The 22,708-nt window shown below is 42.3% G+C and overlaps 1 protein-coding gene across 1 annotated transcript in view; it reads left to right on the forward strand.

Annotated features, from left to right (window-relative positions):
* Positions 1 to 6,199: 6,199 nt before the first annotated feature.
* Positions 6,200 to 22,708, forward strand: part of SGCE (sarcoglycan, epsilon) — a gene marked incomplete at its 5' end in the record, with an annotated part of 19,707 nt that continues 3,198 nt past the window's right edge. Inside the window, 9 exons of the mRNA XM_009874194.1 lie at positions 6,200 to 6,304; positions 10,082 to 10,204; positions 12,051 to 12,208; positions 15,062 to 15,134; positions 15,948 to 16,146; positions 17,717 to 17,879; positions 20,216 to 20,427; positions 21,173 to 21,199; positions 21,894 to 22,082. Coding sequence (XP_009872496.1) covers positions 6,200 to 6,304; positions 10,082 to 10,204; positions 12,051 to 12,208; positions 15,062 to 15,134; positions 15,948 to 16,146; positions 17,717 to 17,879; positions 20,216 to 20,427; positions 21,173 to 21,199; positions 21,894 to 22,082 — 1,249 coding nt within the window. The remainder of the gene's footprint in view (positions 6,305 to 10,081; positions 10,205 to 12,050; positions 12,209 to 15,061; positions 15,135 to 15,947; positions 16,147 to 17,716; positions 17,880 to 20,215; positions 20,428 to 21,172; positions 21,200 to 21,893; positions 22,083 to 22,708) is intronic.

A 22,708-nucleotide genomic window follows, 5' to 3' on the forward strand; every position in this document is an offset into this window, starting at 1 on the left:
TTTTTTTTTCCCATTTCTATGCCGTCACTTGATCTACAGAAGAAACTTGACCTGTGCTTTTTGCACTTGTTTAAGATGCATGAAACACACGTTTAAAGGCTTTTTGCTGTCAGGAGTCTCTGTGTCCCTCTCCCACTCCTGTGTACCCTACCCAGGGCAAAACATTAACTTAAAATCCAGGGGTTTCAACAGATTAAAGGGTGTAAGAGTGATTTCAGAAGTCCTACATTTGCTCCAAGGGGGCCGGTATAGTACTCCAGTTGAAGGTACTGACCCTCAAACAGTAGCTGATGGTAATTTTCTCTGCTGCGAGAAAAAATGGGACGTGGTTCTGAGAAGTGACATTTGGGGTTAAGTGTTTCTAATCCAAACTAGGTTGCTTAGACTCCGGCTTCACAGTAACAGATATGATAGGAGTTGACTTGTTTAAACTAGTAGAGATGTCTGCGGTACTAGTTTGGCAGAGCAATAGATAGCCCCTGTGTTCTGCTTCTGCAGAGAAAATGGTCATCAAAATGTTATTTGGATGACCGTGCCCATTTTGTGATTGTTGCCATGTATTTCTACACTTAATTTGTTGTTGGAGCCTGTGTTGTCCCTGGAACCCCTGTTTTATCCCAGAGTTGCAGAGCAATGGAGTCCTGTTCCTCCCTTCATTTCTAAAGGGGTCAAAGTGGAGAAGGAGCTCGTTAGTTCTCACTTTGGGAGCTGTGATTATGTGGTCACGTTAATTTGGCACGAAGCTGCGTTGCTGCGTTTTCCTGCCCTTCCACAGCGAGGCATTTCTCATCGCTTCCCTTGTGGGCGCTGAAGAACTTGCACAGCGATACCAGGAATCGGGTCAGCTGGCCAAAAGCTAATCCACCCACAAACAAGAATTGTAAAGTGAAATCAGTGTCCTGAGCAGGGCTGATAGGGAGCGTTTACCCTGGTCAGGAATGTGCTGGCAATCCCTCCCTGCAGCAGGGCTGCAAAAAACCATCTACTAGTTTAAAACAAGTGTGAAGCAGCACCCCGCAGAGGGAGGCAGAACGTTTCGCAGATGTGAAATCGCACAGCATAGCATACCTGCCCTTATTTCTTATTTCAGAAAACCAGTTTTTCTTCGTACTGGGCTCTCAATCTCTGCCTGCGAAGATGGTGCCTGTCAGGTCGTCGTACTGATCTGCTCCAGATCAATAAATAAAATCTATTGTCAGTGAGGAGCTGCTTGAGTAAGTAATTGTAGGAGGGAAAGGCTAGCCCTTCCATTACTGTGCTTTTCATTACAGAAGCAAATTATTTATAGAGAGTGTAGGTTACGTGGATACGTCTTAGAGGTCCTAAACCCAGACAACAAGAGGTCAACTTTACAGCGGGAATTCATCTTCTAGATGTAACCCTTAGTATGTCAGGAGGGGCTTATTTTTGCTCCTTAGTATTTTTTTTTGGTTTTTATTTGGAGTTCATTAAACTACGTCAGGAGTTAGTCACCCATGTAAACCTCTTTCTGTAGAAGAAAGATGGTTTGTAATCAAACTAAGAAGAAAGAATTTCAAACCTAGACCAGAATAGCTTTTGGGCTCTTCTTAAACAGGAATTGATAAATTCCCAGCAGACACTGTCCGTGCACAGTGCCCTTGTTGGCAGAGCTCAGAGAAAAAGAGGGAGTTGCTGATTTTGATTTCTTCCACAGGAATTTGAAAGAACCAGAAGAGCCAAGAAACCAGAGAAGTGTTTTTTCCCTCCTGATTAGCTGAGCTGCTTTTGAAGCAAGTAGTAGCAAGAGTTTGTAGAACCAGGGAGTGTTGTAACGTGAGACTGGTTTTATGTGACTGTTTCGCTGAAGTGTTTTCCGTACAAAACAGTGCTGCAGGTTGAGAGCTGAAGGGATGGATTTTGGCATTCGCTGCCAGGTATTGCCCTGTTGGCATTAGCGTGGACGTGGTACATGGGTCAAAAGTACACATTGTTTTGTTAACAGCCTAATTATGCCGCTCGTTATGTAATACTACAGAAAAATTGTTTGCATAAACATAGAGAGCATCTCAGTGTTGTTACAGTTGCAACACAAACGACCAAAACGCCTTTTAAATGTAGATTATTTTTAGTGGCAGGCTAAGCTGTGCCGACGAGAAGTTGGAAAGCAATCAACAGAAGTCTCAGCATCTCAAGGCTTTTCCTGAATTCTTTTAGTCTTTTAAGTTGAGTTACACCTCAGAAACGCGGAGTGTAATTGCAGGGAGTACTCTGATAGTTCCTGTGAAGAGATACTGGAGATGTAGGGGGCGTGTTGGAATGATACCGACGTTTCACAGCGAGGCTGCAAAGTGCCCTGTTGGGTTACTTTTCCCGAATGATCCTGGAGAAAATATTTGGATGTTACAGTAATCAGTGGATAGCACAGGAGCAGGTAGAAAACAGTTACCTTCCGAACCAGGATGAGTAAGTAGAGAGCTTAGAAGCATTTTTGCGTTTGACTTGAACTTTTATACAGTTGTAATAAACTGCGTACAGACAGACCGGAGCGATCCACAGTGGATAGTTGTTGAAGAGGTTCTAATTCTTATTTCTTAAACAGTAGCTGTTGTCGAAGAGGTTCTTCTCTGTTAGAAGCTCCCCAGCCTTGATGTGAATTTCCCCTGAGAGAATCCCCTTCCATTCCTAGTAAATTCTTACAGGCATTTTTGGGTTTGACTTGAACTTTTATACAGTTGTACAGACAGTACAGACAGACCGGAGCAATCCACAATGGAGAACTCACACAAATTAATTCTTGTTTCTCAAATAGTTGTTGAAGATTCTAATTCTTATTTCTTAAACAGTAGCTGTTGTCGAAGAGGTTCTTCTCTGTTAGAAGCTCCCCAGCCTTGATGTGAATTTCCCCTGAGAGAATCCCCTTCCATTCCTAGTAAATTCTTACAGCGGTGGTTGCTGATGTGCGGTGTATTAGGTAGGCGGGAGGGGTGGTGTGGAGGTTTTTGGATTGTAAGATGGGCAGAAATTGTTGTGGATATCTTATTTGTTAACTATTCTGCTGTTAAATATTAGCATTTAAAACCTTTACATGAAACCCATGCAAATAGAATTAAAGGAAAATAGTATAAAATAAGCACAATTTATATTTATAGGATAACACAAATATATTTAGAGAAAATATTAAGGACAAAGAAAAAACATTAATTTAGGAAAAATAAAATTAAAAGGTTTAATTAAAGAAAAGACAACAGAAAACCCTATAGACATACTTTACCTGGGCACGTGCAAATCTCGAGCACGGAGCTGTGAGCTGTACCTGCAGCTGGAGCTGGAGCACCAACCACAAGCAGCTGTGGTAACACATGTGGCAAACTGAAGAGCCTGACACTGTTAACATTTTTTTTTCAGCGTGAGTACAAGGCTGCTTAAATAAATGCTGAACTGTCTCTTTGATAAAATGTGTAGTTTGAATCCCCACTTTCTGTACTATAAAGCCTCTTCTGTCAGCCTTTAATCATATTCACAGATCTTCCCCGGCCTTTCTTCATGCTGTCACGATGCTTCTTGAAGGCTCGGTGTAAGTACTAGGCACGACATTTGAACGGGGATCGTATCTGTGTCGAGGGCAGAAATAAAATCTCCCTCCTCCCTCCTCCTTGATGTTGCCGTTGACGTATCAGCCGTTCTCAGCACTCTCCTGATGAAAGCTGCTGAACAACCCGTTATTCCCTGACACACTTCCTATCCATGTCCAGCGACGCGGAGCCACGTGCCCCGTCGCGTGCGTACGGCATCCGCCTTTGTTCCTGGGCACGCCTTGACGTTTTGTTCTACTGAAGTGCGCGTCACCCATCACCTTTGTTCCGAACGGGGCAGGCTGGGCTGTGGTAGTGGCGTGTCATCTCCGTCATTTAGCTTTTTGCCAGCAGATTTTATCGGTATGGATTGTACCTCCAGATCGTCTCTCTCGCCATGGATGTGAAGTCAAGTTATGTAAGGCCAGTGCCAGAACCTTGTGAGGGTCCCTAGAAATCGAAGAAATTAACTCTCCACTGGCTCTGTCCTCTCGCTTGAGGTTACCGTTGCTGTGGTGAAAGCTGTTGAGAAGGGGATGTGCTCCTGAATGGTTTCATTTCATGGCTGGCGTCTGAAATCGCAGCGCTGCTGATATGTCTGTCTGTTAAAACACCACACTCTAAACTCCAGGATCTGCAAAAAAACCAACACCAGTTGCTTTTCCAGTTCCCCTGGGAGTGGCAGTGTAGGGTGGAACGGTGGGCAGATAACTCTTTAATCCCCACAGCTACCCCTAGCACAAATGTGAACCCAAATCAAAGACACTGATCATTTATGTTTAAAAATATAACTTGGAGCCTGTTTGTTTGGTTTTTTCTTTTATTCCCTTTACCTATGCTAGAATGATTTTGCATTTAGTTTCTCACAGTGCTAGGTGACACTGTATACCTATATATCTAAGAGTAACACGTCCTTGTTGCTACTTCTACCAGAAAAAAAACTTGTAGACTTGTCAAAAATGGCAGAAGAGATGCATTAAATCCTTGTGGACTGTGATAAGTATAATATTCCATTTGATAATTAGTTAATCAAATCTTGAATTAATCATTTTGCATGGTGCTGGTTTGTAGCTGACAAGCCTCTGGTTGCTTGGCTCATCCTGTTGAGATATTGGAACAACTTTGTTTTAATTTTTTGTAATTTCTTGAGTGTTCCAAGAGTTAGAGAACGTGTACTCTAAAGATCACGTGCAATACTGAGCTGGATAATCCTTAGGACCATGTTCGATTAAGCCTTTCAACGTGTGCAGATCCATTCAGCGAGGAGAAAGCTGTCCAGCTGGTGAGACTCGTAAAACAGGGATGGGAATAGTATGGTTTTGTTCAATCGGATACTTTGATTGAAACTCAAAAGAAATTTAACGGAGACTCATAATTCAGAAACCTCATTTTGTTGGTATCGTAATTTGTGCACTTAGTTTTTTTGTTGTTGTTACATTTAATCCTCCATTCAATTTTAGGTGCTTTGAGTAAATTATTAATAAACACCTCGCATGAATAGATGGAGTATTTATCTGTTGTGCCTACTGCTCAAGCCGGATCTGTTCGGCCTCCTAAATTCTGTTCAGAGACCGTGCTGTCGATAACATATATTACCTGCCTGATGTAACTACATCAGCAGAAGTTTCTGCAGGTGTTGAAGCTTCTGGTGCGACAGACATTTGTATACCTGGAGTGTTTGCCAATGTGTCGTTTCTTCCTGCAACCTGGTGTACCTGTAGGCGAGCGCTGCTACTCAAAGTTTCCGGCACCGCTGTTTTTACAGGGGAGGTACGGTGCTAAACCCGTGACGCCTTTTACCCGAGATTTGACTCGAGTTCTCGCTCCCCAACGACTTTAAAAGGCAGACTATTTGTTATGGCCACTCTCCCCTTGGCAGCATCTGGCTGCAGTTCCTTCCCCCTGCCCTTTGGGCGGTGTAACTGCACAAACAGCTCCTACATCTGTTACTCATCACAGCAGAAAGGGGACAAAAAGAACAAAAAGTGGGAGGGGAGGAGGGATCTTTGTGAGGCAGTTCTGCCACAGAGAAATGGAGCCTTTCTGCCAGCTCCACAGCTGCCTTCTGTCTCCTGTAATTATTTGTTCCTTCTGACATTTAAACCTTCTTGCACCTTCAGCTGCGCTGCTCTGGCTGGGATGTGGCAGCGTGGGGTGAAGACAAGCGTTTTTCCGCGTTCTTTTTTCAGAATTGATTGTTGGTTAAGGCGATTGGCCCCATGTATCTTTACATAAGCAAAATATCTTTATATGAGAGAAGCTGCGCTCTTGGTTCTGTTACTTTCCCTATTTTGGCTGATGAGAGTAACTTCAGATGTATCTCTGTACCGGAGCTTTTGCCAGTGCAAAGGGATTTATCAGAGAGTGCTCTTCATCAGCTTCATTATCAGTATAATTATGCCAGCAGAAATGTCTGCAGGATTTTAAGCATTTAGTGTAAATTTACCTTACTTGGAAAAAAATGAGCATGAAAAAGGTGACTGTCGGAAAGATTGTTACTCATTTATATATTCAAATAAAGCACCACCATTTTTTAAACCTGAGCTTACTAAACTGACTAGAACCAAAACCTGGTTTCTAATCGCATCTGATATTTAGGTTGTGGGAGTCTGTTGATCTGACTAATTTAATTTTATTTTTTTTTGCATTTGTTTTATTCTGAAAAGCTTTTTTGTTAAGCTCTGCTGATGGCAGTAACGGAACAGTTAACTGGACGACTAAGCAAGCCCACAGTTATATTATCAGCAGAATAAAGGCTGCTGAGAAGAATGGTGAGTTTAGGTCGTAAATCTAAATCCCACGTTGGTGCAGTCAAATCTGCTTTTAATATTACTCTTGCTTTTTCAGTCATGTCCTTGTTTTAGGAATAAGGTGCTCTTTCAAGGTAAGTAGTTTGGAACATTTTGCATTCCTTCAGTCTTTTAAACATTCACAGACCTGTGTGTCTTTGTGAGTCTTCCCCAACTTTTCCTGTTCTTAGAGCTTTGCTTGAAATAACGGCTGTGTGTAAACCTAATATTGCACATTTTCTGAGCCTGGCTGGTCACTTGGAGATACCTCTGCAGTTTGCTTAATACAATAACTTGTCTGTAACAAAAAAATCTTTTCATATATGTATTTTAAAGACTGTTTTACTGTCATTTTTGCACGTACACACAGAATATTGTCGCTAGTGTACGTACTGGCTGAGGAAGGGCCTTACACTGATTGCCCCCCCAGGCCGGCAGTCTGTTCTCGCCCCCAGATCGAGTGGTTTCTGGATTTGTGCTTCATCTGCTAAAAATCAATGGGAAGAGAACCCGCTGAAGTTCCCAGAAAAGATTTCCAGGTGGCTTTTTTTTTTTTTTCCTGAAGATAGTCAACATGCAGGCTTCAACCAACACGGTAAATCTGAAATTTCTGGAGATGGGGATCGTTTGTATCTGATAATCGGCTCTGGGCCGGAGACTGATATAATCCCAGCGGAATTCCTGGCTGTGCGCATGTTCAAGACCTACAAAAAGAACACTGGGGATGGTTTCTTCACATGTTTCAACAAAAAGTGAGGTGTATTTTCTAGCCTTCAGTTTCCAAGTAATCTACTTCTTCCCCAGTCTCCAGAACTTCTCTGCACAGGTGTTTCGTGTGATCTGCAGAGAGTGCTCTGGGAGGTTTGGAACAGGAAAGGAGACGGCAGTGCTGTCGAGGGAGCTTAACTGTCTTTTTTGCTAGCAGGAATCTATTATGATCCTGTGTAGTAAAGATTTTAAATCCCTAGATCACCTGAGATGATTACACAGTCATCTCCAGTCTCAGGCACTCTTAGGAAAATAATTATGGGTTTTAAAAGCCTCTGAAGAAAATGGCATTTTGCTTGTTTCGTTATTGAAAAGCAGTGATTGCTGTAGTGGGCTGAAGACTCATCATTTTCCTTCTGATTTTGAAGGATCTTCATAGGGCAAAGAGAAGGGCAAGAACTTGGGAATTCTTAATTTTCCTACGTGTGTCATTGCAATGTGTCATTCTAAGATAAGACAGGTTTGGGGGTTTGTTTTTGCTTCCGAGAGGCATTTTTTGGCTTCCCCCAAGATCACTGTTTTCTGTCTGCATGAAATCCTTATTGGTGTGCTTGCTTTGGCAACAGAGGGACTTCTCGTTGGTAGCAATGGGCAGGCATTTAATGGTGGCAATTGATAAAAGATAAAAGAAATATGTTTCACGGGCTTTGATGGTGTGGTTTTTAGTAACTGCTGATTCTTTTCTCCTTCTTCCTTTGTAGAACTATTGCTTATGGAGAATATGCAGGTTACTTCTCACTGTTCTTCCTGTTTGAAATGGGTTTTCGTTGTAGAGTCAAAGCATCAGAAGTAGAACATGGGTTTCTCTATGTATTTGATGCATTTTCAGCCAGCCACCGTATTTTTGTCAGCTTTTCTGCTCTATTAATATTATAAATTAACTTTGTAAGCTTCCCTTGAAAATATTTTAAAGGAAATTAATTTGTTTTCTTGCTCTAGTTACAGCTCACTCGCAGAAGTGAGTGCAAAAGTTTATTGGGTTGTCAAGTTACTCATTTTTATTACACAAATCCAATAGCTATGTTACTGCGCTTAAGTCTGCGTAATTAAACTGGCTTGTGAGCCACCCAAATTGTAATGAACTATTTAAATTTCAATATCCATTCAATTTTTGTCTTTGGGGTAAAATCATTAGAAAGAAGTTCCATTCAGTGTTGTGTTAAAAGAAGTTTCCAACGGCAGGTCAATATCCATTCAAATTTTGTCTTTAGGGTAAAATCATTAGAAAGAAGTTCCATTGAGTGTTGTGTTAAAAGAAGTTTCCAACGGCAGGGAAAAAGCTGCTGCAGGATTCGATCACTGGTATATCCAGAGCTCGAGACTAGAAGTTCTGCAATATTAGGCTCGAAGAGGGGGAGTACGTAACTAAATGGAGGTGCCTGCGTCTCCTCTGAGATGCCTTTGCAGTCAGTGGAGATCTAGGCTGTGTAGTCAGGGATCTAGGACGTGATTCATCTCATTTTACGGGAGAAATCAAATTAATCAACCCTTGGAAGCGTCTGTTTCTTCTGCGCTGCCTATAAAAGGAGCCTGACTGACTCAGTGGTGGATGTTGTTCCTGCAGGCATCTAAAATTAGGTGAGATGGATTCCACACCGAGCACGTGGTGCCAGGGATGGAATGGCTCTGATTAATGCCTAATGAGCAGCGGCTTTTTAGGCGGATCTCGAGTGAGGGTGGTGTAATGGTTAAGGCTGGAGAAATTAAACCAGGATTAGAAAATTGTTTGAGCTTGATCCACATGTATCTTGCTTACTTGTTCCACGTTCTTTTATCTTCTGGGAGGTTTGTTGCTCGGAGTTACGACGACTCTGGAGAGTCGCTCTTCCCTGTGACTGTACCCCCGTGCGAGTCTGTTCGGAGATGGGACTTCTCAGCAGTTTCTCTCAGTTAAGCGAGGGAAGCAGGCGGCTTAGGAGTCTCTGTACCTGTGACTTGCCTTTATCTGCCCCTTGGGCGATCCTCATCTCATTGACAAAAATTATCAGCAATGATTTATTCTTCCAGGGCGTTGACTTAAAACTGAACAGTAAGACAGAATATCAACACGACCTACAGTGTGTCCTGGTAAGACACCATGAGAAGCACCTATTAGATCAGTATCGTCCCTTTATATTGAAATTTTTAAACCAGTCTTACTCGTTTAGCTTGTCACAATGATTTTTGTATTCTTCTAATTCATTAAGATGCAGGACACTCTGTTACACCTAAATAAGATTTACTTTTATCAACTAAATTTATAATTACAGGAAAAATAGCGTGTTGCTTTCACATAGGTTGGTTGTTCTGAATTACGTATCGTTTAGGTTTTTAATTGTGAATCCTGTAAAATATGCCTTTTTTTGGTTTGACTGGCCTATAATTTCCCACGTCTTCTCTTTTATCCTTCAATACAAGCACAATCTGTTCGATAATGAGCTCTCTAACCAGGTTTTTAGGTTCTCAGAACTTGCTGGGCTAAGAAAGCTTAGCTTTGAGAACTCAGAAATCCCCAGCTGACGTGAATCATCTTGCCCTTGTCTGCACAAGAGCTGAACAAACCTGCTTTTTCCTTTCAGTCAGGAATCGGTACCAGTGATTGGTAAGGTTCCTCCGTATTTCTCGTGTTCCTTAATTGTATTTAAAATATCAAGAAAATACGATTGTATCATTCATTGAGTGTGTTTTGATTTGTGTAATACCGCAAATAAACCAAGTGTAAAATCACAGTGGCCTCCCACGGGTTTGTTTTCTTTTGAACTGCAGTAAAAATAAAGAGCTCGTGCAGCTTCAGAAATCCTAACGGAGCCGGTCTTGTTTCTTGTGGTGCTTGGTGGGCAGCGGGCGTTTGCTCTGTTCTATTAAATCTACGCAACCTTTTAAAAAACTTATTAACAGATCCCTAATATTTGTTGCTTGCCCGCGGTGCTGTGGAAGCGCATGCTGCATCGCCTGGAGCATGTCTCACTTGGGCTTTTTTTTCTGTCTCTTGTCTTTCCTTCTGCCTTGCAGTGTACACGATCCTGTCTAAGGTGCACTCTGACCGCAACGTGTACCCCTCTGCCGGAGTTCTCTTTGTTCATGTTCTGGAGAGAGAGTACTTTAAGGGGGAATTTCCTCCTTACCCAAAGCCTGGTATGGGATGCTAAAATCATCTGTATTATATACAAATGTAGAGGGGGGAGGGAAAGTTTGTTAAAAAATCAAATCTATTTAGCATACCTTACAGTTCGGCATATAACGTGGAAAGGACAGTTTTTAGTTTCTAATGAAATACTTTCAAATAAATAAAATGTGGGGTCCTATAAGTTTATTTTAAAAAGTTTAAAACGTTTTGGTTTGTGATCGTCATTTATGAAAAGATGCGTATAATTGTGAATTGTGAGGAAGGTACTTCATTTGAGAAGGAGTAATAACACAGTATAAGGATACCTTCATTTTTGCTTCCAATATGAAACCACGGACGCTGGATAATTCTGGCTGTTAAAATGCCGTTTATGTGAGCGCTGTTTCAGACGTGTGTGTCAGGCTATATGAAAGAGCACTTTGAAAGCATTTGGTAAATTTGAGACAAAATAGAAGATTAAATCTAATATGAGCTTTACATAATGATGTTTTCTTTCATTTAAAACAAATGCTCCTTCGGATTCAGCCTTCCTCCTATATTTAGGAGCGGTTTAAGGTTAGTAAGCAGTTTGTGTTTAGAGAAAGAGCTGGGATTTCTTAAGTATGGAGTTCTGAGGTATGCCTGAGGCAAACCTTAAAGGTTGGTCTTTGGCAAGGTCAGAATACGTGTAAGCAATCTGGAGGAGGGAAGAGAGAGAGAACATTCTGCACCCTCAAGCTTATTAACAATGAAAAGGAATTATAAATATAGAAATATATTTATTTATATATAACTGTCTCTTTCTTTGGCTATGAAAATAGGGAAAAAACCCTATAATAAATGTGGAGTCTGCGTGTAATCAAAACCTATTCCACTAGTCAGTTTTTGAATTGATTTGAGAGTGCTCTTTTCAAAACCAACTTTAAGGAAAAAAATAAGCTTCTCTCAGCAGTGGCTAAATTTCGTGTACAAACTCGAATGTTTTAAACATTTCCTCTCCTTGAAAAATGGATGTTATTTTCCTGATACATATCCCTGAGTCTTCGTTTCACGTAGCAGTGACTGCAGTTTGCCTCTGTCCCAGTTTTCTTCCAGCTTTGGCGCAGAGCTGGAAGGAACGTGAACGCTTTCCTAAGGAGGGGTTGTCTTCCGAACCCAGGCAGCCCCAGCCTCTCTTGGCGTTCCTGTGACTCGAGGGCAATATCGGTCTGATCTCAGATACTGCCAGAGCTGTTGTACCCAGAGCGGAGTTGTGATCGTGCCGCAAATTCCCCGTGAGGCCAGACGTTAGCGTGGTCCTTTTCCTTTTATCAGCTGCGCCAAGTCCTTAGCCCGGCCTGCCGTGCTGATTTTTCCCCAGATCTTTTGTGATGTTGTTGTTCTCTAAAGAAAAGCTCTTGCCAGGCTGCTGGGGCTGAAGAGCTGCTGAGAGAAGCTTTCAGGCCTTGATGGTCGTGCAGTAGGGGCCACCCAAGTCCATTGGGTCTCCAGCACCATTGTGACACAAACAAAAGAAGTTAAAAGATGATACCTTTGTGCTTTTGTCCGTAAGGAGGTGCTTCCATTCTAGCTGGAACTGAGCTCTTAAAATTCAGCCCCGCTGGTTAACGAGGGCAAGCGCAGAGTTAGCCAGACTCAAAGAACTTCCAAGCACGTTCGTCTCCGCAGTCGGTGACACTTTTCAGATAGAAATTTCTTAATCCTTAAAAGAGCTGAGTGGGAGTTCATATTTCTGGTACAGTGTAGGTTAGCAATATTGTTTTTTGTTTTGGAAATGTTTAGAAGACATAACTGGAAGACAGTAGGATTTTTCTACTGGAAACATCAAAAAGCGTACAGTGTTTTCTTGTAATTAATGTGATTTTTCTTATTTAGGTGAAATAAGTAATGATCCTATAACTTTTAATACCAACTTAATGGGTTACCCTGACAGACCGGGATGGCTGCGCTATATCCAGAGGACCCCGTACAGCGATGGAGTGCTGTATGGCTCGCCAACCGTAGAAAATGTGGGCAAACCAACCATCATTGAGGTATTTGCTTTCAAAGCTTCAAAAACATTCGTTTTGGTTTAGAGTGTAAGAATCAGAATTGTCAACAAGCACTGGCTCTTTTTTGAAAAATGAATTGCAGTTAAAAAAAAAAAGATTATAAGGCAGGGCTGAGGGCTGGTGACATGAACGTTTTCTCTTAGGTACCTCTGAATCCTCCTGAGAGGAAACCAAGTTGTGTGACATTTCGTATTTTACTTTTACGGTATGACCAATAAATAGCAATAACTCATTACGCTTAATATTCCTTGATGACATATCTTTAGATTTTTACCCTTATTCTTTCTAAGAGGCATTTCATTACATTTAACTATGAATATATTGAAGTTGTATTCAAGATATAGGGGAGGGGGAACTTGTGAACAGCTGCCCTTGAAGGCTATCTGAATTCTGAACTTCGTAGCATTCTTTCGGAGCAGACTTTTCCCCGCTGGAAAATACAGTGTTTCATCAATAAAAATGTTTAGGGTTTGGTTTTGGATTTTTTTTTAATTAAATTATTTTTCATCAAGTGTTATCTGGTTCGTCATTCACACTTATTGCTAGTTTTAATTTAACTGAGCACATCCATATATTTAATTCTGTTCTTGTGAGTATAACAATGACAAAACCGACCGAATTTTTGACGATTAGCTATCCAAATGTTTAAAAGCAGGAATAATTCATCGAGCAGCAATTGAAAGGGAAAAGAAGCTGTATTTTGTGCCGTGCGTCGCGCAGCCGACTGAATCTGGCACTACGTGGTTCCCAGCGTTAAGGAGAACCTGCTCATTAACTGGCTCCTGCCGTTCTGCTGCCTCGGCAGTATATTTGTCTTCAATCCCTGATGAGTTTCTTTTCTCTAAATTGCATTTGATCTGGTTGTTCTTCCTCAAGGATGACATCTCTAAATGTGAGGTCGTACTGAAGATAACTTCACTCCTGCTTAATTCTAGCGACATGGTTCAGTTTTGCTTTCAGCAGGACTAGTCACATCTGTGAAATTAATCACGTCCACAAGTACTTGCAGACTCCACTTAGCTTTCTGTAGAGGACACTTACTTAAAATTGCCTGATTTTTTTAAGTGGCTTGTGCTTTTAGATGCTGGGATCTCTGTCAAGACCTCCATTATAAGCATGACCCCCGGATGATATTTGAACGAGAGCTCACCTGGCATACAAGTGAATTCATCGCAGTCCCCTCTCAGATACGGCTTTAAAATTAATTCTGTAATACGGGAGGAGGAAGGATTGCGTTTGATCCACTGCTTCGTGCCACGGGAGAGGAGTGGTTGGAGATTTCTGTCTCGGCTACATCGTGCCCTAATTCCCGAGGTCACGTCAGGAGTTGGTCAGTTAATTAGAGGAGACCTGGAGAAGGGCTTTTCGCAAGGGCCTGTAGGGACAGGACAAGGGGCAAGGACCTGAAGCTGCAAGAGGGCAGATTTAGATTCGATAGAAGGAAGAAATTCTTCCCCCTGAGAGTGGTGAGGCCCTGGCACAGGCTGCCCAAGGAGGGGGAGGATGCCCCATCCCTGGAGGTGTCCAAGGCCAGGTTGGACGGGGCTTGGAGCACCCTGGGCTGGTGGCAGAGAGGTGTCCCTGCCCACAGCAGGGGGTTGGAACGAGGTGATCTCCTGTCCAACCTGAACCGTTCTCTGGTTGGAAGAGCCTGACACCGCAGCAGAGCAGGTGACATCCATTCCTTCGTTGAGAGCTGTGCCGAGGCCGTTGGTGTTTGGATGAAGCTTGGGTTCCAAAGGGGACTCCACCCCATCACGGCCACGGGGTGCAGCTGCAGGGTCCCCCCCGGCAGCCCTCGTGGTGCCTCTGCAGGGCCTGTGCAGCCAGAGAGTTGGCTTTTTGAAGTATTAATATCTAAACTATTGTTGAAACAACCCTTTGCAAAATGAACAGAATTGAGGATTTGAAAAATCTCAGCGTTTATTTTCTATGAAGTGCAACAGCTGTTACTTTTGTTTGTTTGATACTCGATGTCGCCGTGCTTTGAGCTCTTTGCTGAGAAGCGACACAGTTGTGTCGCTATTGCCACTCCTCTGCCTCCCCTTCAGCCCTGAGATGAATGAACTGGAATCTAAAATTAGCCTTTTTCAGTTTATTTCATGGAAGATTTATAACCTTTAAGGAACAAAAGAAGTAGAGGAAATGATATGTGATTATACTGTTATCCAGCCTCATTCTGTATTTCTTATGAGCAAGCACTCACTCGTAGTACAGCTTTGGAGTACAGTCACCGCTGAGGAGTAACTGCTTGTGAGCATCTTGGGCACCCAGTACATTTAAACTCTTAGATTGGTGTCCTTATATAATTCTATTACAAAGGCATAGGTTTCTGAAAAAACAATCTCAAATGTCGCATCTACCTACTAGTTTAGAGTTACGGGTTCTAGGATTTTTAAAAAAACTACTTGTTTTGGAGCAATGCTTGCGAATCCGTTCATGGGGTGTGCCCTAAGCAGCACTAGAGACAAAACTGAATCCCACTCCAAATCCCAGACATTCGAATTGCTGGGATCTTGACACGCTTTCCTTTTCAGTATCTGCACCTCGTTTGGTTCCCCAGGAGCTGTCAGGGACGGCAGATCTTGCAGTACTGGTGACTGTTCTTAAAGATAGCAGAAAAGAAAGAATACACAACACATGTAAGGCAGAACGCTTTTATCTGGGCCAAAATGTATTATATTCACCTATAAAATCGTAGAATCATGGAATGGCCTAGGCCATTTCAAAATAAGGAGACAAAGCATTTTAAAGGCAATAAGTATTTGTAACTTACCAATTTAATTTTCATTACCTGATTGCTCTCCCTTTTTTTTAATTGTTTTTTGACTCTAGATCACTGCGTATAACAGGCGTACCTTCGAGACAGCAAGGCATAATTTGATCATTAACATAATGTCAGCAGAAGGTATGTGCAGAAAATATCTCCTGCTTCGAACTGCATAAGCAAAACCATCTTACGGGCTCTCGTATTCTTCTAAGATTGAAAAATTGATGTAAAATATTTGTCTGGTGTTCAAGCCAAATAGAAAGGGGAAGTTAGATGCTTTTCCCTCTTTGATTCTATTTGTTATTTATACCTAAATGATTTCTGTCAGATAGGACTTATTTCTAACGACTGCTTTTTTGTATAATTAATTTCAATTTTTTCCCCTCTCTCTTTTCAAATGGAACTAACATGGAGGTTTTTACTGTCTTTCACCGTGTTGTTTAGTTTGCTGAGGTCTGCGTATTCATTGTGCAGAGAACAATCATTTGAGTAGACTCAGAAAACAACAGATCGTGGCGTATATGGATATTTCAGCTAAAAAAACCCTGAATTGAATAGTGTGTGTCCTTAAAATCAGTTCTCGTCATCATACTCATACAGTGTAGTCAGGAGCGATGCAGGTTGGAATCCCTCGTCACTGCAGACCAAATCAGTATGAATGGAACTTTACCTCTTGAATCAAGATTTATCAGCTGAGACTCTTTTTCTCTGTAGCTACTCCTTCATATCCCAATTCCTTTATAAGTAACCCATGGTTTTCAGCTTAAGTCACAGCTGATAGTACTATTTAATTGAACGTGATCACATTGGGTTCAAACTGAGCTAGTTCAAATGCCAGATTTTTGGGAAGGAGTGTTGATCTTAAGGTGTTATTACGTTAACCAGCACTTCAGATTCTTTGTTCTGGAGCCTTTGCTTACGGCGAAACTCTTCCTTTGTTGTCACAATTAGATTTTCCTTTACCGTATCAAGCGGAGTTCTTCATAAGGAATATGAACGTCGAAGAGATGTTAGCAAGTGAAGTTCTTGGTGACTTTCTGGGAGCAGTGAAAAACGTGTGGCAGCCAGAACGCTTGAATGCTATAAACATCACTTCAGCCCTCGACAGGGGAGGCAGAGTTCCGCTTCCTATTAATGACATGAAAGAGGGGTAAGCACGTGTGCCAGGCTTTGCTTTATTCATTTCCTGCCTGAAAAGCCAAGCATTTCCTTCAGGCTTTCTAGAAACCGTGCGGCTGCCGCTCGGTATTGCAGAAATCCACCTTGGCATTAGATCTGAAATGCTCTCTGATGTTGCCGTTATACCACGGGTTTCTCACATGAGATACTCTTTCAACAGACAACGGTTCCTATATATTGATTTTACAATCCCAAGGAATACTAATAAATTGCATTCATAATAAAAAAGCTGGTAGTAAATATGCTTATTGTGTAATTCCAGTATGACTTCTGGGCGGATACTTTTTGAGTATTCGGTAGTTCTTAATTCACAAAACTCAAAGTTTTGAAACAAGGCGTGACAGAGCATCGCTTGCAAAGGCACTTGAATTTCCGAGAGCGTTTAGCAGGTACCAGTGTCATTTGCAGCCGTGCTCTTAGTGAAATGTAGTTCTGTGCTTCGGGAGCGCTGTGGACTTTCAAGGGAAAGTGATAAGCTGAGGTATCAGGGAATTTGCTGAGTGCAGGCTGCAGGCATGCACCACTTCCAGTGCCTTGTACCCATAAATTCTGTTCTGAAATACATTACTTCAGTTGGAAACCAGTAAGGATCCAGCCTTTTCAAAAATGTGGTTGTGGTAATGCTTTTCCCTGGCAAAAATCAAGTTGCCTAGCTACTTCTAGATATTTTGTGTCAAATAATATCTGAGAAAGGGCTGAGGGTCCAAAATCTGAGATGCATGCAGAAAAGGTTGTTGTTTGGGAGCCCTTTGGTGCATCTGCAGAAGGAAAGTGACTTCTGACCAGCCATGAGTAAGAGCAGAGCCACTTCATACACGTGGCTGCGTTTCAGATCTGTACCAGCAGTAACCAGGGCCTGATTTCTGTTTCGGGATGTATTGATCTGTTATTACCTGGTGCAGCGGGGCTGTATTTTCCAGCAGCGTTCTACATATTTAAAAGTGAAAATGAGAAATACGTTTGGCACAGTAGCTCTTATTTTATGTTCTGTAATGACTTCAGTATTCCGCAAGTTTTGCTGGCCGTGCATAGCTTCAGTACGGAGTCTTTTCGGCAAAGCTGGAGGCTTTGTCAGGTTCTTGGTAGCACTGGATTTACAAATAACTAGTGCCCGTGAACTTTATTTGAGAAGACGCAAAGAAACTCTTCAAAAATACTCTGCTGAGCAGGACAGAACATTTCCTTAAGATAAAATTATGCTATTTTAATGTGATTTTTGGAAGCGGTACTGATTTACTTACATGAGGAGCCTACACCTGGAGCTCTGTGACTTCCCAGGAGTTGACAGTTCTGAGGGTGAGCAGACATTTACATCGTGCAGCAAAACGAGTACGTAGCAGGAACCAGCTAGAAATAGCCTTTTGGCTTCAGCCTGTCCTTCCTATGCTTAACTAAAGTAACCTCGGAAGAAAGATAATGTTTAAGAGTCAGTTTTGTCTTTAAAGCCCAGGTGAATGTTACCCTGAGCAGTAAAGGTGTTGGGAAGAGGACGTGGTGGGGGCTGTGTGCGCTGACGGTCTGTCGCCGGGCTCTTTCTGCAGGGTCTATGTTATGGTTGGGGCAGATGTTCCCTTCTCCTCCTGCTTACGGGAAGTGGAAAACCCACAAAACCAGCTGAGGTGCAGCCAAGAGATGGAGCCTGTCATAACCTGTGATAAAAAATTCCGCACTCAATTCCATATTGACTGGTGTAAAATCTCTCTGGTGAGTTATTTTACTGCTGCGTGAAAATGGTGCTCACAAGTACGATGGTTTATGCCAGATGTGGTTGAGGCAGGAGTTTTGGCCTGACAGCTCTCCCCGATTCTGCTGTATCGTGACTGACGGGCGCTGCTTTCCATCCAGCTTAAGAGTGTGAAAGGATTTTGGTGCGTCGGCTAAATTCTGAGCACTAGTGAAACCACCCTATTTGTTTTCACTAGCAGCGGTTTCTAGAAATGCCAGAGAACCCTCCGTCTTACAGAACTAAAGTAGTGAGAGAATTAGTAGGTGTAGCCGTTAATTCAGTGGCCTGATACTGCCAGCTGCAGCTTTCCTAAAAAAGTGCAGATCTGTATTTATATATGTTTTCTGAAATAGTGAGTCTGCAGCACTGAGCACTAAATAATATTCCTATGCTTTTAAAAAATCTATTGTCTAAAATATTTAGTGTTAAAACCAAAATAGATAAAGGAAATAGTGTTGACTAATGAAATAGAAATAAATGGGAACCTTCTTCTCAGTAGAATACAAAAAAAAAGGTAACTGAACACTGGACTGCTTGCCATGGAAGGAGTGTAATTTCCAAAGAGGCTTTTTAAGGCTATTTTTGTTTAATTCTCATAAGGAAAAATCGGGAAATGATACAGTATTGACAGAACACTGCAGGCAAGTTCGAACAAAGAAGGTACATAAAAAGCTTAAATGATTGTTGTGCTGCTTCAGACATTACCCAAGAGGAAACTGAGAGGGTGATAGGAAAGGCTGTTGTACGGTGCAAAAAAGTATTGAGTATGAGGAAAGTTATTCAGACACAAAATCGATTAGATCACTTCCAGACCTCTCCCTCTGTACACTGTAAGTTAGGAAAGCTGTTGGAAAGCTGGAAAATACTTGCTTTCAAAGGAAATAATCCAGATTATTTAGTGCTTATTTGCTTTCTGTTGAGAAATTACAAAAGGCACATGTGTGCACGGCGGTACTGAGCAGTTGAAGGCAGTCAGCCTCTGTCCAAACAAACTGTGTCAAGTGTTTGATTTCCTTGTACGAGAAGGAGGTAGAACAGAGGTGCAGCAATAGGTGTCACTTCTTTTTGGTAAGGATTTTTCGATACTGTCTTATAAGCAAGCTCAGGAACCAGGTGAAGCTCAGACTTAGTGGAGAGCTGGTTGAATATCCAGAATTAGAACAGAATTATTAATAATGCCTTGTCATTCTTCAGTAGTAACCTGGGTGATGGAATGGGCTTATTAAATTAAAGTTGCAGGCCCCATGAAGCCGAAAGGATCTGCAGGTATGTTGGATTCAGGATAGAATTCAGAAAAGGCTTGAGGCAGCCTTAGAAAAGGAGGTGAATTTCCAAAAGTGGCAGCAAAGGGATACAGGAAGAATCAGCAGTACTCATGCAGGATGAAGAGCAGCTGGTTAAAAGTACTTCTCCAGAAAAAAAGCCCCAGAAAATAGGGAAAAAAAAAGAAAAAATAGCAGTGGCTCCTAAACTAATGGTGAGGCAGTGTTGTCACGCTGCTCCGAGAAGAGCAGCGATTTTTTGTGTGTGTGTTGCTTGGGGTTTGAGATCCAGCTAAGCAGCCAGGTGGAGCTTGGTGTGCCTAACGTAAAAGGTACCGTGGAATTAATGAGTGGAGAACACATGAACTGTCGTGTAGTTACAGGTTTATGCATTCGAGGCTCAACAAAACATTATTTCTAGCACTTCATGAAAACCCGCTCATCTGTTTCATAAGTTTTAATACACCTTTTTTTTGAAGTGTAAATTACGAAGAATTTACGTATGCACGGTTTCTCAGTGAACGGTGCCGGGCAAAAGGTCAATAATGTAGGCAAATATAATTTCTTGTCATTCATATCCTTGCTAGGCGGAAGGCAGAAGAAAACGGTAGATAATCTGCTCTTCATCTCTGCCACCTGCATACAGGAGAGGGCGGTGGTGTTGCTTAGGAAGCCCGCTGGGGAATGGATTAGTGCATCAAAAAGAAATCAGCACTAAGTAATTAGTTTACAGTAAAAACGTATGTTGAGTTGTTACTGTTCATGTGAGATAGCCCTAAAATTAATCTGTAACACGCACGGTGTCTCTGGAAGGCACAAAATACAAGAATGATCCTCTAACATTACTTATCGCCTTGAGAAGAAGCTTTCAACAGAGAGTAAGGCTTTATTGTTTAAAAAAACCCAAAACTGATGAAGTTGCATAGAACTTGTCGAAAGTGGATTCTTTCACGTGTTGTGGCCGATTAAATGCTGCCTGGTTTTCCGTTCTGTTGCTTTGTTATAATTGTCTTTTTTTTCTTTTTTTTTTTTTCTTTTCTCCTGGGTATCAGGTTGACAATACAAAGCAAGTTTCCACCTTTCAGGAAGTGATTCGTGGAGAAGGGATATTGCCGGACGGTGGGGAGTACAAGCCCCCTTCTGACACGCTGAAAAGCAGAGACTATTACTCGGATTTCCTAGTCACACTGGCCGTGCCCTCGGCAATAGCACTGGTGCTCTTTCTCATACTTGCCTATATCATGTGCTGCCGACGGGAAGGAGTGTGAGTACTTTAACACCTTCATAAATAACCGTAGATTTTTCTGAGGTTTAACGCAGAGAAGACTTGGTTAGACAAACTCCATCCAGTTCATTAAAAACATTTTAAACGGGCCAAAAGGTATCTGCTGGGAAATACTGCACTGCAGCTCATCGGGGCACGTCCCGTGATTGCCAAGGGAACGCGTAGAGGGCCTGGAATTGGTCTAGCTGGAAAGGGTTAAAAGTTGCAACATATACACAAACCTCCCCGTACACACAACGCTCCAACCCCCCCCAACCAAATAAAATACTCATAAAGGACCCCCGGTTCAGGAAACTGCTAAGTAATTTCTAAAAGGCTGACTTGTATAAACTAGCTCTGGTCGAGGAGATGAGCTGAGGGTAGCCGGACTCTGTAAAAGCAAACCGCGTAACAGGAAAGCAGCGAGTAACGCAATTTCCGCCATTTCTGACACAAACTGCAATTTCATTTGTCACGGAGTTTATTTTAGCCAGAAGCTTTGTTCTTTAACTCGCATCTCCATTGCTCCTGTGTGTGTCCCCGTGTGTGTGTGTGTCCGTCCGCCATCGCCTCTCTCCACGAGCGCTCACCCAGGCCTGCCCGCTGCCCAATGCTGCCAAGCGGCTTTTCCCAACAGCCTTGGCAGCATTTCTCCATCATCCCCTACTGTTTTCATCATCAGGTAGATTTAATGTTCCAACTATCAATGCTATTATTTAATTCATAAATTTTGTTTTGTTTTTAGGGAAAAGAGAAACATGCAAACACCAGAGTAAGTGTCTTCTTTCCTGTTCTTTTTCTTTTACCATTTAATTTTCATTCTCAGTAGCTTGTCACGCTTCATACATGTGTGTCATAATCTTCCATCATTCTCTCTAATCCATGGTTTAATTCATAAATGTGAAAGCTGCTTTTAAATCAGTCTTGGCGAGGATAGAAGTCCAGAATAAAAAGGGTTTGAATTTAATGACTGTCAACTCAAAATAAAATAGCGCTGTTAGAATAAATACGTTAATAGTCATTTATACTCCTGGTTATTGGACTTCCCAGCCGGGGCCTTAAGGGCAGTGGACAGGAGAAGGAATATCCTAGAAGGATACTATGAAGTGTTCTAAAATTAATCCATGAGTTTTTCTGAATCTACCACAAGAACCAAGAGTTAACCCTACTTGTATTTTAACTGCAGCACATAAACGGGCCATTAGCCATAAATTGCACAGTCGTGGATCCAGTGAAAAATACTTATCCAACAGCCAAATCTAATGGAATAATTACCGCCTTAAAAATGAAATAACTCCAATATTAAATTAAATATGCCAGGGTTAACTGGGATTGCTGCACTATAGAGTCTGTAGCATGCGTCAAAGTCCTGGTTTGTTTAGGACAAATAATAAATTGTAAAAGTCTGTCCGTACAGGTAGAGCATCGAAAATGGGCATTTACTGTTTTATTTCCTGTCACCGTAGCATCCAGCTGGTCCACCACAGCGCGATACAGAAATCCACCAAAGAGCTCCGGGACATGTCGAAAAACCGCGAGATCGCTTGGCCTCTGTCGACCCTTCCCGTGTTTCACCCAGTGACCGGGGAGATCGTGCCGCCCCTTCACCCGGACAGCTACGATAACACCAGCACGCCGCTCATGCAGACCCAGCCGTGAGTCCTTGCAGTTTATTCTGTTTTTCGGTGCTTGCTACGTCGCGTGATTTAACTATGGGTCCCAGAGCTTGTCAGCTGAAACGCGTCAGTTGTGGAGGGGTCAGTGATGCCTCTGTAGCTCCAAGATTGCGCCGATGTTTGCATTCCAAGCAGAAGGAAAGGCCTTCTGTTTAGAAAAAAAAGAAAGAAGAGATGGCTGGGTTTCAGCCTGCAGCCTTGGCCCTGCGCGTGGAGCAGTTACAGTTCTGCGTGTTTTGGAGAACAAACTGCTTTGGAGGGAGGAATCGGTTCAAGGAGTTCTGGTTCAGACACCCGGCCTCCTAACCTGCGTCTGCCGCTGGGCTCGTGGTAATTCCGTACCAGAAAATCAGACGCTATAAATAATCAGTCGGGTACCTGTCCCACGTGGGGGACGTTTGAAACGCTGAGGTAAGAGCCTGTTCTGGTATATGGGTGATAAATGCAGATGACGTTTGAAACGCTAGAAGGGCCTGTTCTGGTATATGGGTGATAAATGCAGACTTGGCAAGGAGAACGCTGACACCTCTCAGCTGTTTCCGTTGTTGCCAGCCTCTCTCCAAGGCAGAAACCAGAAAAACAGCACTAGCCCCTCTTTTACAGTT

This window comes from Apaloderma vittatum, unplaced genomic scaffold (assembly GCF_000703405.1).
Source record: "Apaloderma vittatum isolate BGI_N311 unplaced genomic scaffold, ASM70340v1 scaffold1208, whole genome shotgun sequence".
NCBI lineage: Eukaryota > Metazoa > Chordata > Aves > Trogoniformes > Trogonidae > Apaloderma > Apaloderma vittatum.